The 16,277-nt window shown below is 36.8% G+C and overlaps 1 protein-coding gene and 1 long non-coding RNA gene across 11 annotated transcripts in view; one reads left to right on the top strand and one right to left on the bottom strand.

Annotated features, from left to right (window-relative positions):
* LOC110838557 (inturned planar cell polarity protein) overlaps window positions 1–16,277 on the bottom strand; it is a 24,747-nt gene extending 8,470 nt beyond the window's left edge. For 2 of the 10 annotated variants that reach the window (XM_087340077.1, XM_087340079.1), the window contains exons 1-14: window positions 14,538–15,772; window positions 13,941–14,104; window positions 13,167–13,318; window positions 12,627–12,813; window positions 11,457–11,542; window positions 11,301–11,390; window positions 9,597–9,853; window positions 7,905–7,994; window positions 7,371–7,448; window positions 6,186–6,393; window positions 3,699–3,752; window positions 2,924–2,986; window positions 2,087–2,329; window positions 1,110–1,159 (exon numbers count right to left, since the gene is read on the bottom strand). In XM_087340077.1, the coding sequence (XP_087196203.1) occupies window positions 1,110–1,159; window positions 2,087–2,329; window positions 2,924–2,986; window positions 3,699–3,752; window positions 6,186–6,393; window positions 7,371–7,448; window positions 7,905–7,994; window positions 9,597–9,853; window positions 11,301–11,390; window positions 11,457–11,542; window positions 12,627–12,813; window positions 13,167–13,318; window positions 13,941–14,104; window positions 14,538–14,722 (1,907 nt within the window). In that variant the 5' untranslated portion in view covers window positions 14,723–15,772. Of the gene's footprint in view, window positions 1–1,109; window positions 1,160–2,086; window positions 2,330–2,923; window positions 2,987–3,698; window positions 3,753–6,185; window positions 6,394–7,370; window positions 7,449–7,904; window positions 7,995–9,596; window positions 9,854–11,300; window positions 11,391–11,456; window positions 11,543–12,626; window positions 12,814–13,166; window positions 13,319–13,940; window positions 14,105–14,537 lie in introns of all 10 variants that reach the window. The other 8 variants (XM_087340075.1, XM_087340076.1, XM_087340083.1 and 5 more) reach the window with 8 other exon arrangements.
* Window positions 8,450–10,213, top strand: LOC147871209 (uncharacterized). The gene is made up of 2 exons (XR_015532500.1): window positions 8,450–8,620; window positions 9,476–10,213. It is a non-coding gene; the product is annotated as an uncharacterized LOC147871209 (long non-coding RNA).

Raw genomic sequence — 16,277 nt, 5'->3', positions numbered from 1 at the left:
AAAGTTACAAAGCATTATTCCCACATCATGTGGCTGAACGTGACATTGAATCTCCCTAAGTGTGAGGCCGCCTGCGGCTCACATGGTATAGAAATTGTTCATAAGATTTTATATCGAGATTGGAGTCCTTGTTACTAGTGTGCAAACATACCACCAAGATCCACCTAGCAACAAAAACAGACAGGATGAGAGATTGGTACGAGAAATCTGAACAAACGAGTAATGGCATGCCTACAAAAAGGTCAACAAAGCATTCAAAGAAGATATCAAATAAGACAGCCCTTATATAACTGCAAATACCAAAACCAACAATACACTCAGTCTTACACAAAGGTTTTGATTGCAATGCCTAGAAATTGCAGTTCGTGTGGTGTGGCATATGGGGGTACGAAGTACCACGTACCCGTGAACTGGGCAAGTGGCCAACTTAGATTACTCAAACAGCTGCTGAAACAATAACTTCAGGGATGCTGCTGAATGTAAGGGCTGAAATCAGTTATTAACTAGAGGCTACAAAAAAGACATGTAAAAAATTTACTAATACATACTTTCTGAGCATTTGTTCCTTAATATGTTTTAAATGTTAAGAGCTTCTAGACTTCTAAAACCACAGTGACTTTCAGGTCATCCTGCATAGCAAAATGTAAACTCAACAAAGTTTTGTGGACTATAAACTCATATTTGTCAAAGAAATGAAAAATCAATGTACAGAAACAACTTATATGCAATGATCACTAAAAATCACTGACCATAATCCTTTCAGCAACACAGACTATTCTTAGATCACTGTTTGCATCTGATTCCAGTGTTCTAAGAAGCACATGCCTCATGGATATCCATCACTGTTCTCATATTCCCCTATGACCCGTAAATGCAATTTTTCTTTCTTTTTAACCGGCACACATTTCATGGAATCATGTCATACTGCCCATATGAATGACCAGAGGATTTTGCTTGCTCACACAACAGTCCTGAACAATGAAAGGTTTGAATCTGTTATTCTTATAAAACAGTTTTAGCAGACTCACTATATCTGTGTATATTTGTATATTGTATTTTTTGTATGTCGAGTATGTTTGTGCATGAAAGTTAAAGTACCCTGTACATACCTAACTGTGCATCCTCCAGATTCCAACAGAACCACCAGCATTTCTTGTCCCTTTAATAAAAGTTAAGTATCAGAATATAAAAAATATGGTTCTACCAATTATTATTCAAATATAACCAAATTAAGGGTAACAGAAGGAGGGAAGTGTGATATGTCATCACATCTCTATAAGCTTTTGTAAAACATTACACCAAAACAGGATGCAAAAAACAGATATTAAACATCTCTGGTTATCTTATTTTGATAGTCATAAGTATACTTTAAATATGAAGATAACCATCTACAGTGCAATCTGATGATACAGTGGCTACCATAAGATAATGAATCTTGCCAGGGACATACATACATAATCCAGCCCCTTAACTCTTTCCTGTCCAAAAAAGATAAGACCTACAAGTAACTATGCTACAACTGGCATTGCTTACAACTGAACAAGGCCAAGGAAATCCTGAAATGAGAATTTTGAGGCTGATACAGCATTAAACTTCTTAATCAGATAAGACAAGAAATACACAAATTACACGCTAGTAATATATCTGTCAAGGAACTGAGAACAGAGAGAAATAATGCTAATACACTCAACTGCTTTCAGCTGTGAAAGGTACTACATTGTGATCACTGGACAAGTGAAGATAAGCATGACAAGATGGCATAAGAGTTGATTTATAAAATTTCTTCATTACTTTAATTTAAATATTTAGAGAAAATGAGTGTACAAGTAATAATTTAGAGTATCTTTTGAACTACATGTTTATTTAGTTCATACTAGGCCAAACTTGTACACCAAAAAATTCAAGTTGTCTGATTACTGTTAGCTATAGTATAGGCTGGGGAGGACAAAGCCCTACAAAAGGGCTGTAGTGCCTCATAGTAGTAGTAGCTACTTTAATATTTCAGTTCTGTGTCAGTGCTTTATTATTTAATAATGGTACCAGAAATACTTTTGTTCTGTAAGACATCATAACAATATTTGGTTACCTTGCCCACAATCAGCAGAAACCACCTCCCCTGAGGCAACTGGTATGGTGAGGTGGTGGTAGGTGTGTAGGGAACCACTGTCTCAGATAATCCCCTATTGCATGAGGCAGGAAACACCTCACGCCATAAGACCAAAGAACGCACAGGTTCAGAACGTCCCAAATGCAACAGACCCTGCTGACGACAGAATGTGTGTACATCAACAAGGTCTGTTCTGGCTAAATGAGATGCCAGTAGATATCCCTGAAAAATAAAATGCAAAATGTGCATAAGTCTTGAATCAATTCTATCAAAAACCCTCATTCTTTAACCAGGTTCTTTTCATAAAATAAACTATACTGAAATAATGAAAATGCTTATTTGTTATGACAGTCTTATGAATATGCAAGGTGGTTGGTTCATCTAACTGCATTACTTTAAATAACTCTCTTATTTCAGAATGTAGTAAAAAATGCTTCAAATAAAAGTTATGCATTGTCAAAGAGAGCATATTAAAACAAAAAATGTTTTTCCAAAGATGTGTTGTTCTGAAAGTTTTTTCTTTGGGTAATCCTACAGTTTTGTATGAAAGAATTACAGTCAAATTGAAGACAAGTTCAGTGATGTGCACCTAAGTATTCACATGTTTCACACATATGTTTTTCAACAAAGAGGACACAGCTAAAGGACAATCCTTCTCTTGACATGATCTGGACTACTGTCTTGTACAGTCATGTAAGAAATGTACACTCAACGAGAGAAACTCGATGTTAGACTCATTTATGGCCAATATGGAAAAGATACAGTTACAGCACAGCCATCTGTACTGTGAAACAACAAAATAGAAAGTAAGAGTACCTTGTGATAAAAACATGTGCCAATGATTGTATACAGTCTTTGACAGCCAGTGCTATCTTCACTCTGAAACAAAAAGCAACAAAACATTAGTGATCTAATTAGCAGGTTTAAATTCCAATATCATTTTTGAGATACTAACATTTATTAAAATGGGAGGCAGAAAACAATAACTGGTTTCTGCACTATAGCAAGAAACTTCAAAATACTTCTCTCCAGGAATAAAGTGGAAGTTCAGAGGATGTCATATAATGGGCTTCCCTCACTGTCTAAAATTTGGAGAGTGTAAGGTACTCGGTTAAATTCTGGAATGAACACATTCTTCTCCTAGACTAGCAGCAGTCCTATAAGGACAGCCAGTTATAAATAGCTTCAGAAGCAAAACTGCAAGTACAGCAGATGCAACAAGTTATGGTAAAAAGTTGTTCCTAGTTATAAATTGCTTGGTATGACGCTGGCAAGAAAAATCTCTTATTTTAAGTAAAACTTCACATACTTATAACATTTAGAAACCGATGGCACCAGTGATTTTTCTACCATTACAGGCCAATGACATTCTATTATAGTCCAATTTAATGAGGAACCTTCCACAACAGCAGCAAGAAAACAACTAGGAAATTAGTTACTTTCAATGCAGAACATAGCCATCACATGCTAGTAGGTGGGTTCCAAGTTACATGGGACACTGTGCTTACTATCTCAAGAAGTGAAATGTTTTGAAAGTAATAAGAACTTTTGATCAGCCAATTATGGATTGTTTAACACTTTAGTTACTTACCAAATCACCAAAATCATTTGATTCTAGTTCACTCAATGCTTCATCAAGTTGCACCTGTGAAGGATACAAAGCAACTTAAATCTTAATAAACCTTAATGTTTATGTTTTTCCACAAATTTCAGAACAACATGGAACCATGCCTCTATTGTTACAGAATAGGTAGCAATATAAGACACTTAACCATTTCAGTGCAAACACCAGATGGAAAAACTCATTATAATTACTATACAGTATGGAAGAAAAATCTGATGAACAAAAAGGTACACTTGAAATGGACATATTACTTTTGCATATTTCATACAAAATGTACACTTCAGAATGTGTATCCCTTCACAGCACTGTTATTAGGCTCGTGGAAAATGCAAATAAAATTAAAATAGCAAACCAATATACCCTACAAAAAGTTCTGTTCAATTTACATGGTGAAAGAAAAACTACAAACTATTACATAAAAAATGTAGTGACCCATTTCTGCATGTTATTTTCACAAGTGCAGGTTCTGATTATCTTAAATCTGTCAGATACAACCTCAATCATAATGTTTGTAACTGTTATCATGGAAATAATACTTCCTACAGAATTTGTCTTTTATGAACCTCCATACCAAATTTAATGTCCCTACCATTAATGATTTAAGTAGTTATCACCATCAAACTGAAAGCTAAATGCAAGTTTCACCCAGCTACCATGCTGCCTTACATTTGCATACACACACATAAAACCACACACCACAAAATGAATGAAAGAAACAAACTTCTTAATAAAAGGCAACTTGATGGTCCCTATGTGATATTGTGTTTGCATTATGTTTTGTAAAATCTATTACATGGATAACAAAATTGAGACAGCCAGATGTAACACTGTATAAACATATTGACACCCCTACTTTCCTTATACAATAAGAAAGCTGGGCTAAAAGCAGAAAATAATATCCATTTAAACTTTTACATCACATTTTACACATATCTTATGAATGTATAATACGAGGCGCGTCCCAAAAGTAAGTTTCCCTGGGGCCATTTACAGAAACAAAACACAATTTCATGGAAATATTTATTGCAACAGATACAGCAAATGTCCAGCTATTTTTCAACATATTCGCCACCGGAATTGAGACATTTGTCATACCGTGGGACCAACTTTTGAATACCTGTGTCGTAGAAGTCTGCCGCCTGGGATTGGAACCACTGTGTGACAACCATCTCCGCCTCTCTGTCATTCTCAAAACGCTGACGCTGACCGGACAGGAATTTCTTGAGGTGTAGGAAAAGATGGAAATCACTGGGAGCGAGGTCCGGGCTGTAGGGTGGATGATTAAACACCTCCCAGCTGAACTCCTGCAGGAGACTTGCTGTCCGTCGAGCCGTGTGCGGCCTAGCGTTATCGTGCAGGAAGACAATACTGGCACTAAGCATCCCGCGCCGCTTGTTCTGAATGGCCCGTCGCAATTTCTGCAGTGTTTCGCAGTAACGCTCAGCATTCACCGTCTCACCTCTGGTCAGGAAGTCGACGTGGAGAACGCCCTGTCTGTCCCAGAACACCGTGCACATCACTTTCCGCGCCGACAACATCTGCTTGAATTTCGTCTTACAGGGAGATCCACTGTGACGCCAATGCATTGACTGCTGCTTGGTTTCTGGGGTAATGTGTGCAATCCACGTTTCATCACCTGTGATGATCCGGTCCAGAAACTCGTCGCCGCCATCATGGTACCGCTGCAGAAATGTCAATGCTGACTCCATGCGCTTTGTTTTGTGTTCTGGCGTCAGTTGCTTCGGCACCCACCTGGCGCACAATTTCTTGAACAACAGGTGCTCCGTGACAATTTTGTGCAACAAGGAGCGGGAAATCTGCGGGAAATGACTGCTGAGTTCCGTAATTGTGAAGCGACGATTATCCATAATGCGTTCCCGCACAAGCTCCACAAGGTCGTCTGTAATGATGGATGGCCTCCCACTGCGCTTCTCATCATGCACACTTTGTCGACCTGCTGAAAATTGTCTGCACCAGCGACGCACCATCTGCTTGCTCATGACGTTAGGCCCATAGACCCGGCACAGCTGACGATGAATTTCGATCGGCGCTATGCTCTGTGCATTCAAAAACTTTATCACTGACCGCACTTCACAGTCGGCGGGAGCTGGAATAAAAACCTCCATCTTCAACAGCTGCAACGATGCTACTGTGAGAATGCGGGAAGTACCGTTAGTGCATGCGCCATGCTACGTCATTGCTCTATCACGTACGCACAGTCGCTTCGCGCAATATAAGGTTTGCTAGCTGTGGGACGAGTGGGAAACTTACTTTTGGGACGCGCCTCGTATATGGAATCAAATAATTTGTACCAATTCATCCATCTCAACTGAGTTAAAAACTATACCCTGAAATGTTAAAAAATGTCAACAGAAAAAAGATCTCTTTTAAACAAAAGCCAAAAACAGTCAATCGATGCCACCCTGGATCAACATACAAGGTCTGGCTGCTCACCTGTGTTTCACGAGGCAAAGGAACCCAATGTGCAGCAGGCAGAAGATCTTCAAACTGAGCTGGAGCTGGATCAGCTGCCTTGGTGGAAATATCTTGTAAAAACACAGATTGCTGGGCACTTGGCCACAGACCACTACTGAGAAGCCGAGCAAAAAACAGCGAGAAGAAATGATCAAGTGCTGGGTGATATTCTTCATTTGTAAAAGCACTAATAAAAGAGAAAAAATTAAAAGCAACAGTGACATCAGTAACTAGTGACAAATTAAATCTGCAGCCTGTTTAGATAAACAGTAACATATCCAGCAGATTGAAAATTAATGAAACTCTGAGTTCACAACTGACATCACAAAAGATCACTATTCGACCTCATATTAAGCAAGATCAATTCAGTTCATTCAAAACCTGTTTATGTAAGGTGAACTGTAACATTATCTTCTAATCTATATCTAGAGTTCACAGTGTCCCTTTCTTCATACATTTTAAAACCAAAATTCTGTGTATGTTCTACCACGTATTCTACATGTCCTGCTCATCTTACCAATTGTATGTAATTACTAGCAAAAAGAGAAACCAAAATATAATTTTTATTCTCTTTAGTTTAACATCACACTTCAAAACCCACGCAATTAATGGATTTACTGAAAATTACAAAACTGGTTTAAGGATGCAATATGAATGCCCTGAACCTGCAGGGCTCATGCTAACTGTATGTTGACAGAGATTTCTTTGTGCTTCATGAAGGGCTAGGAGGACGACAGGAAGTTGTAAAAAGTTAACTTGTTCAAACACCAAATCCCAGTTCATCATTAAGTTATCCCCAAAATACTTTATTCAATAAACACACACCATTAATTCATTGCCACAACAAGCTATGTAGTGTATCTGTATTGATGGCATACTGTTTTTATTTATAGCAGATTTACATCACGAGTTTAACAGTTTAGAAGTTTATAAACATTTACAACAGCAATTAAATAAAACATCTCCATCTCTTGAGCTTCAAACATTCATAACATCAACCAGACTACACAGTGCAACAACCCAGAAGACAGAAAGCTTCATACTCACCACTGTGAAAACCTCAAATCTTACAAATATCAGTTCATTTATCATCTCCAGTTAGTACACTTTCTCCAGGGATATTCTGTATAATAAATAAGGGTAGCAACTGTTGATTATACTTACCGTGACAGGGTCTGATAGTTGAACTGTAAGCTGTGCACCAAATCAGCTGTTACTTGCACAGCTTCACGCAAGGGACACCTATAAGAAACATTTCAAAAGCATAAAATAAAAGTTAAGTTACTAACTTTCAAGTCCAGTCAAGCACTGAATCAGAGGTGAAACTGACACTATTTAACGAAAAGGAATCTTTCCTAAGTCACTATATAAATTATTTTACTGCTTATAGTATTAGTTTAGTATACAAAAGATCCTGGGTTCAGTAATAAGTGCTGTCATTAATCTTGAAACAGAGAAATAATAAAAAACCTGTCAATATTTTGACTTGAAGGAAAGGTAACTTATTTTCTGAAAATAGCAGACTTTTCCCAAACACCACAAAAATCTTATCTTCGGGGTCGTGACTCCATGTAGTCTCATCGGTCACATACAATCCAGAACACTACTGATACAACTGACACCTTCACCACTATAAGATACTCAAATCTCAGATAAAATAACAATATTTCTGAATGCAAGATATGTAATATGACCAACCTGCTATGTGGCAGTGCAAGAAGCATGACTTCCTTCCCTTGAGCTGTGTACACTACATGAGTTAACTCACCACGCAGCAGAACAGTTGAACTGGAACAAATAAAATGGAACATCATTTTCTGACATCATTCTAATTTAATTATTGTTGTCTATAATTTTAAAGAATTTAAGTTTTATTAATGTCAAAACTATATGAATAAACTAATAAACTGTAAGTTTCCAAGCACAACTACTTTCACAGTCTTTTGTTGTAGTGTTTCAGAACATGTAATTGCCCCACACTTGTCAGGAGAGCAATAAATTTTCATAAACTATTATAACTGGGCTATATATATTAAATTAAATGGAGGGATTTAAAAAGTTAAATGTCCTTGTGATTAAGCATCAAGCCACAAAGGCATGAAAGGAAGTAAATATGTAACTCATGCTTTCTTAATCTTGGCAATGGATATGGTCAACTTCACATTATGGCTGCTTTACCCACTACCCATTAGATAAGAGGTCAGTAGGTGGACCCCAGAGCCAATATAAACATGGTGATAAAGAGAGAAATCCTTGCCCATGCTTCAGGCTGACTATCCAGTCCACAGCCAGTCACTTTATTAACTGAGCTATCCTGGCTATCTGAAGGGACATAGCAGGTGATACTAATAAAACACATACTTAGTAGAAATACACACTTGGTGTTTAATACGATGAGAAGATAAAAATTAATGGTGAGTATATAAGAATATGGAAATATGCAATTGTGGTCTATTTGAAGGTACTACCCTGACATTGCCAAGAATGAGAAAAAGTGATAGTGGAACCACGGTTCCGGAGAATTTGACGTAAATACGTCTATACGGAAAGGAAGTTTATATATTGGCATTATTCTAAATATTTCCTTTATACATGCTTTACAATTGAGATAAGTTTGATTAAGACATTGATTATTCAACTTCAATTAGTTACGCTTAAAATGGGTCTGTGGTAGCTAAATGTAAGGTAAGGTTAGGTAATGTAATGTTTTATAGGTAATAACAATGCTAAGTCAACAGATGACGTTTCCTAGGTAACAATAATGCCGAGTAAACAGATTACATTTCCTAGGTAACAATAATGCCAAGTAAACAGATGACATTTCCTAGGTAACAACAATGCTGAGTAAACAGATGAGGTAACAATGAAGTTACACTTTCTCGTTTCCCTTTTTCGTAACACATTTTTGCCGAATGACCCTTCCTTATAGACGTATTTACGTCAAAAAATAAAAAATGTAATAAGATTTCGGGTGATTACAGTGGTAAGTATGAAGAAGGCTGTCTTCTGGGTTGTTGAATCATTGTCCTGATGACAGAGACAGTGTGCACCTCTAAAACATCAGTAAACTTCTACCAGACCACATAGTGCAACAGCCCAGATGACAGCCATCTTCATTAAAAATGTCAATCAGGATAACAAGTAACAGAGTGTAATATTCGAAGTGGGCACCAAATGTACACAAGTCTAAAATTATACCAGTACCAAATATGCTTGGTTCCTCTTCAAGGATGTTCCCACCTCAGTAGTGGATTATGTCTCTTAAACAGGAGCAGGATAAAAGGAGTGAGGGAGGGAAGGCCAGAAATACCAAAAATGGTAAGGAAGAAAGAATTCTCTCACTTACTACTGAACTTCAATATAGTTGATTGCTGCAGTATGGACATTTACCTCACTGGCGGAGATGGGGCCACATCAGGTAGAAGATGCTGCAATGTCATGAAGGCTCCTCGTGCAGAACACAGCGTATTGCTCTGCATAGGAGGTGGGTAGCAATACAGAACACCCTGGTTCTCAGGACCTCCTTCAGTAAGACCTTCTTGTGTGAGGTATAACACTCCTACTGGGAGTTCCTGTAGTACACAGCTCAGTTCATCAGCACCAGTGATCCCTAATAGCTGTTTCACCAAATCTGACTGCTGAATTCCCTGTATGCAATAGTAAGTTTTGGTTTCGTGATTAAAATACATACATAAAAGTGTGCAGATGTTTATAGCAGTACATAACAAATTTTGTATACATTTATTTGCCACCTTCAAAAATTAAGAACCTCGATGGAAATCAAATATAAACACTGAAAGTAATTATTTTTGCTCCAAAATTATAAATGCAGTCTTTCCATAGAAATTACACACTAGTGTAAAATATATTTTCGAATAAGTTCTTACACAAGTCCAGTACTATTTTTACTAGTGGTATGTGACTCAAGATGAAATGGAAAAGGCTTTGACCTCCTAACATGGATTGAAGTACATGTGCAAAAACTGTTCAGCAAATATTTGGAGCAATGTGTTTACAACAGCCACCACAAAGGGACAATATAAGATCCAATAATAAACAACAAGACTGATGTTTCTGTGTAGCAATTAGTAATGCTGGTGAGCTGGAACGTGCTGCTATCACATGACTGCATCATTCAGAAGTTGTCTGTCTTAGAAATTGTTATTTTCTGGCTGAAGTCTGTATTGGCATAGTGCCTTGTTTCTTTATTAAAAATATGGATGATAAACTGTTAGAACAAAGCATCAAAAAAAAATTTTTGTAAAAAAAATACCAACTGCTTCTAAGAATTCAGTCTACCAGTACAAACCAGAAACCCAACTCCAAATTTCCAAAAATCAAAACCATGTTCAACTGCTTGCTTTACTGACATCAAACGAATAACTCATTACAAATTTCCTGCTTCAAAAATTCAATTAAGCATTCTACCTTCAAGTTCTGAAATGCTTATGGCGCACATTCACTGATAAATACCAGTCTCTGACTGAACAAAGTCAATTTTTAATCATTCATCCTCCCACACAACACTTACATTAAAATTATTTTTGGCCAAAGAATGCATTGGGATATGTACTGAGTTTGACACATGCAACATTTCATGTTTCCAACACATCTCTTTGTCTCTCATTATGAATCACGTGGGAACGTCTTGCACAGATGACATAATTAATACTTGTATCTGGCACTCACATTTTCGGAAAAAACAGTTTTATCAACAGTACTGGGCACTCTGATCAAATTAAGGACGAGATACAAGATGAAACTGAACACGTAGCACATAAAAGAAACAAATAATTCATACAAAATATTACTCATAAAGAATAAGGAATAAACCTTCTGAAAAATACAGGCCTAGATGGAATGGTAAAATTAGAATGGAACTTCAAGAAATGGTGTGAAGAAAATTCCTCTAGCTCACCATCACAGTGACAGGTTCTTGTAAACATCCAGATTCCATAAAGATAGTAAATTTCTTGACTAGCTGAGCAACTATCAGTCCTCAAAGAGGACTCTGGTCCATGGATGTTAATTTCAAAGCCCTGTATGCAATACTTTTCCAAAATGTTACAATGTCTGAGCATATAAGATACAAACCTTGGGCGGGCTTTCAACTGACAACTGTGCTGTAACATCACAACCTGCAACTCGCTGCAACTTCAGCTCTACCTGTAAGGGAAATATAAACTGTTAACATAAATTAGCATCAGATTCTTAGCAGTGCCATATGCTATACAAAACACTACAGCTTACCTTACCAGGAGTGCTGAGATTTGTTAGAACTGAGTCAATGGTTTGGAATGTAACTTCATGTCCATCCACACTACGCAACCAATCACCTACACATCATATGAAATTATTACTACTTTCAGTATACATTACATTTACTTATCACTTTTCAATTATACACCTAAAGGTTATGAAACTCAGACATTTTCTATTGAAAAAGCTGACCACACTATATGAAGGCCTATCAAACGTCCTGGTCCAATAACACATGCAATTTAAGTCCTGACACACTACTGGAATTTTCTCACTTCAAAATAGTCTCTCTGCAACTGAACAGCTAAATTCCAATGATCCCACCATGTTTGGCTACTCCATGGAATACATTAAAATTGCAAAGAAAGAATCAAATGCATACAAAAAAATAAAATAAAATAAGACATAACATTAAAGTTTTATAAAATGGTGGCAATATCAAATGGATAATATGGTGTGTGAAGGTAACAAAAACAAGACATGAAATATAAAAGCTGACTGCAGGCATGTAAAGAAAAGATTAATAATGTAGCTACATGAAACAAGAAGGGAAACAGTGAAATATGAAGATACTTATATAAATGATATAGTACATGAATTCATGAATAACTGGCTATCCTTTATTGCGCAAAATAAAGGATATACAGAGGAAAATGAAGACTCTGATAAATGATAAGAATGAAGGGAACAGAACTGAGGAAACTTGATATCTGCTCATTTAATTTCACAACAAAGTTGGATCTGTAACTAGGCTTGATGCCATTAAGATATGTGGATAAAAGTGGAGGTAAACCTGCACACATTCCACTCAGTACTAAGTAAAATGTGTGTGGACACTTACATGCCATAGCCGCTTTACTATTGAGGAAAGAGCTTTAGATACCCACTGGATCGGGGGCCGAGAGGGCTCAGTACATTCACAATACTGTGATTATGTACCATGTTTTTATATATCGTGAAATGGATGAGAGATAAAAACATTTTATACAATAAAAATATATATGAAATGGACAATTCATTCCAAATTTTACTGTGGTCAACTTCACACAACAGTATGAAATTAAACCACACATAATTATAAAGATATATGTGACATCTTCACATATATATGTTTCGCTCACTGCTAAAACAATTTATTTCAAACTGTTCTTGTGAGCATACCAACTTTGATACTGCGGTGTTTAATGGCTTCACCATTGGGAATAAATCCAGCAATCATAATACGTGTCTCATCTGCAAAGGTACTGATCACTAGTCCAAGAACAGTCTCACACAGGGTTGCACGGCGACCCAGGTTGTGACAACCTCGTGGATCAACAGAAATGCTCACTTCACGAACTTCACCTTCCTACGAGCATAAATAATAAACATATTTGATTTATATGGCACATAAAATTTCCAATATCACCTTGACATCACATAAACTGCATTTGGTAATGATGCTTTATATGCTACAATAACAATGAGTGGATTTGTTTAAAATAAATGCATAATTGAAAATGGTCCACTCCAGGTGATCCTCAAAACTGTGTAGGCAAGCTTCAGCAAAGGTGTGTGATTTGAACAGAAAGACGAGGTATACTAATAAGACATATAACAAAGGATAAAAATATAATTTGTATAAAACATGTTTAAATATTCCATAAAGATTGTACCAGTACTTAATACTTAACCATGGCTCAATACTGATGCCATACACACCTGCCAATCCTGGAATGTAACTTTATTAATGGTAGCTGCTCGAATATTAGGCACCTCACCCTGAGTCTGTGCTGGCTGATTTTCTACTCCTGTGGTGACAATCTTATTAAACTGCCGTTTGCTGTTTCTCCTCATAAGTTGTACAAGCTTGGCTGTCAAAGGAAAGTATGTAGCATTTCTGTTATGAAGTTATTAATGGGTAAAAATGTGATATCTTATGACATGTCTAGCATTAACTAATATATTTGTCTGCCTCATGGGTTTTAACTTACAACACCAGTAAATCATATAGTAACAGTTACATCATCACAGATGGCAATTCTGTTAGCTACTGCCTGGACACTAAGAGGTATCCCCATTGTATTACTGCTTCTCCTCAATTTCTCCTCTCTCATGCAGGCACATGCTATGACATTATAAGAAATATGGTTTGTTATTAATGGCCTACATAATTACAGGCAAGTGTTTAGAAGCAATGAATGACAAAATGTGTTAATAAATACATTATAACTAAAATTCCCAAGAAAAATTTGTCTTAATTCAAGTGAAACTGACAAAAACTAAAGGCTGTAGTTTGTATGTAAGGTATAAATATATGCAATATATTATATAGGTAAGTTGTGTATTTTCACTTCTTCTTGTAAGAAAAAATCTTAGAATCATAACAGCAAACTTTCTAATCTTAACACAACTGGTTAAATTGAACAGTATCTGTTATATAATTCTCTACTTCTAACAACTATCACAATTTAAAATCTATTTCTTGTGACAAACCTCTTGTAGTACATCTATTTCGATTAAATGTGCTCAAGTATTTAGGAGCATCTGCCTTTTCTGCTGTTCCTGCAGAATCATGTTCTGATTTCTCAAGCGGATTTGAATCTATATAAAACAGCTCTCCTCGAGGATCTATTGCCAATTCCCAGTCCAACTCCGATCTTTCAAGACATAAAAGAAAACTATTACACATAATAGTAAATAATATATACAAATATTCAACAAAGATGAAACAGAACAGTTATGTAATATGGATTCATAAATGTAATGGGTAAGTCCAATCAATGTTGGATTCACCAATGGAAACAATATATACTTTGATATTATGAAAAACATCACTACTGTAATTCAGTAATCTTCCCATGTTATTTTATACCAGAATACTCAAAACTGAGATGCAAACAGCAACCAAGAAATCAACCTCATTCATAATTTTATCTACAAAATGGGGTAAGACTGCAAAGAGTTAGGAAAGCCTATACAAACACAGCTATCTATAGGGGGTTGTTTCAAAAGACCGGAAGTAATGGAATAGTTTAATAAAACAGGTCAACTTGCTTACCAGTGTTTGGGCCTGTGGTATGTACAACTTACCCACTGCAAGAATCTGAAGCATAACACGAGGAAGAACTACAACTGGAGCCAGTCCCATCCCACCATCCATCTGACTGGTTGTAGGATTCTTCGCCTGAACTTGATCCACCTTCAATTCTATAGGGTTCATTTTCTGACATGAATTCTTTCATCAAGAGAGCCTGACTTTCTCCACTGTCATCCATTTTTCATTCCACTTCTTAAAAAGTGGGCTAAGATCACTGTGTGCACAAATCAATCTTTCCCTTTTTGGCTTCTGAATTAATTGGCCAACTTGCACAAAATTTGGTATGAACATAGATTACAAGCATTTGTACATATTATTGTATGAAATGCTACAGGTGGGTATACCATTACAAACACAACAAGTGTGAACCTTTGAGGTTATACCTGCCAACTTTAATATAGGCATAACCTTAAATTATGTAGCAAGTTCTTCCAATACTTGATAATAGACAATAATGATAATAATTATGAATAAGTATGCAACATATTTACCACTGCAAATAATAAGACATATACGATGCTGACTCGAATCTGGTTCGATCCTTTGACCATCTACACACATGCAAAACTACCAGCTCAACTGCATCATTATTACCTAAACATTACATTAATATATGATATGCATGACAAAAGTTCGAAGGAATTCCTTATTGGAACTACTTCAACCATTACAACCGAATGTACTCAAATCACAACACCCAAAAAGAACCTTATATTGTTTGTTACGTCAAAACTCATAACAAGAAACTAGTACACTCCAGTCTATGACACATTTCTAAGCCCGCAATTGATATCCACAGATTTGACCAACATACCGATGTCAAGGGAATTGGTACCGAACATAGATACCAAGGATACACAAAACGCAACCAAGAAGACCACAAAGACTAGAGAGGGAACTGTCATATCAAATCGAAAACATCGCTGTGGCTCATGCTATTGATGATACACAGTATAGTACATAACGGTGCTAATGGACAAATTCCAGCACTGGAGACTGGAAACATTATTTTCAGCAACTTTGCCCTCGTCATATTTTTCCGTATTTTGCCGAATAAAACTTCTACTACTACCACCAAGCACTCCATTGTGTCTTGGGTTCAAATCTCATCTGCTGCTTGAGAGTTGTGACTTTCCTCAGTCACTCCAGGCAAATACCAAGACATTACCTTTTCAATTTATTTAAACATACATCATTCAATGCTACACAGCCTGAGCTACAAACACAATTTTCATAAAATACAAATAATAGGCCACAGATGTATGAATAGTTAGTATTGAAATGGATAAAGTATGAGGGGACTTATGGTTGAAGATATGGTTCTGCAGCAGATTCTTGCAAAATTGATAACGAATCTCATGGTTTCAACAACAAGCAGGGAATTTATTGACAACACAGAAGTCACCATCTTTTCTTCAGACCTTGGTCCATGGTCTGCTCTACCCCACCCAGTGTTTGAAAGTTCTAGCCTGCTTCAACATTTTTCCTTTCTTAAGCCGTGGTCTAGCGGTTAGAAGGCTGGCCTTGTAATCCTGGGGTGTCGGGTTCGATTCCCGGCGGTGCCCGAATTTATAACTTGTGTTGGGCAAGGCCGTGGTCTAGGCAACACGGAGTTTTCCTCCGGGGCATCCCAACAATTACTCCATTCACACACAGAAGAAGGCAATGGCAAACCACTTCTGGATCATCTGCCAAGAACGTATATGAACAGGTCCCAGTCCGAGAAAAGGATG

Source organism: Zootermopsis nevadensis, unplaced genomic scaffold (genome assembly GCF_977971745.1).
Source record: "Zootermopsis nevadensis isolate Lab colony 2312 unplaced genomic scaffold, Znev_1.0 Znev_ptg000061l, whole genome shotgun sequence".
Taxonomy (NCBI): Eukaryota; Metazoa; Arthropoda; class Insecta; order Blattodea; family Termopsidae; genus Zootermopsis; species Zootermopsis nevadensis.
This window is presented reverse-complemented; position numbering and strand designations above follow the sequence as displayed.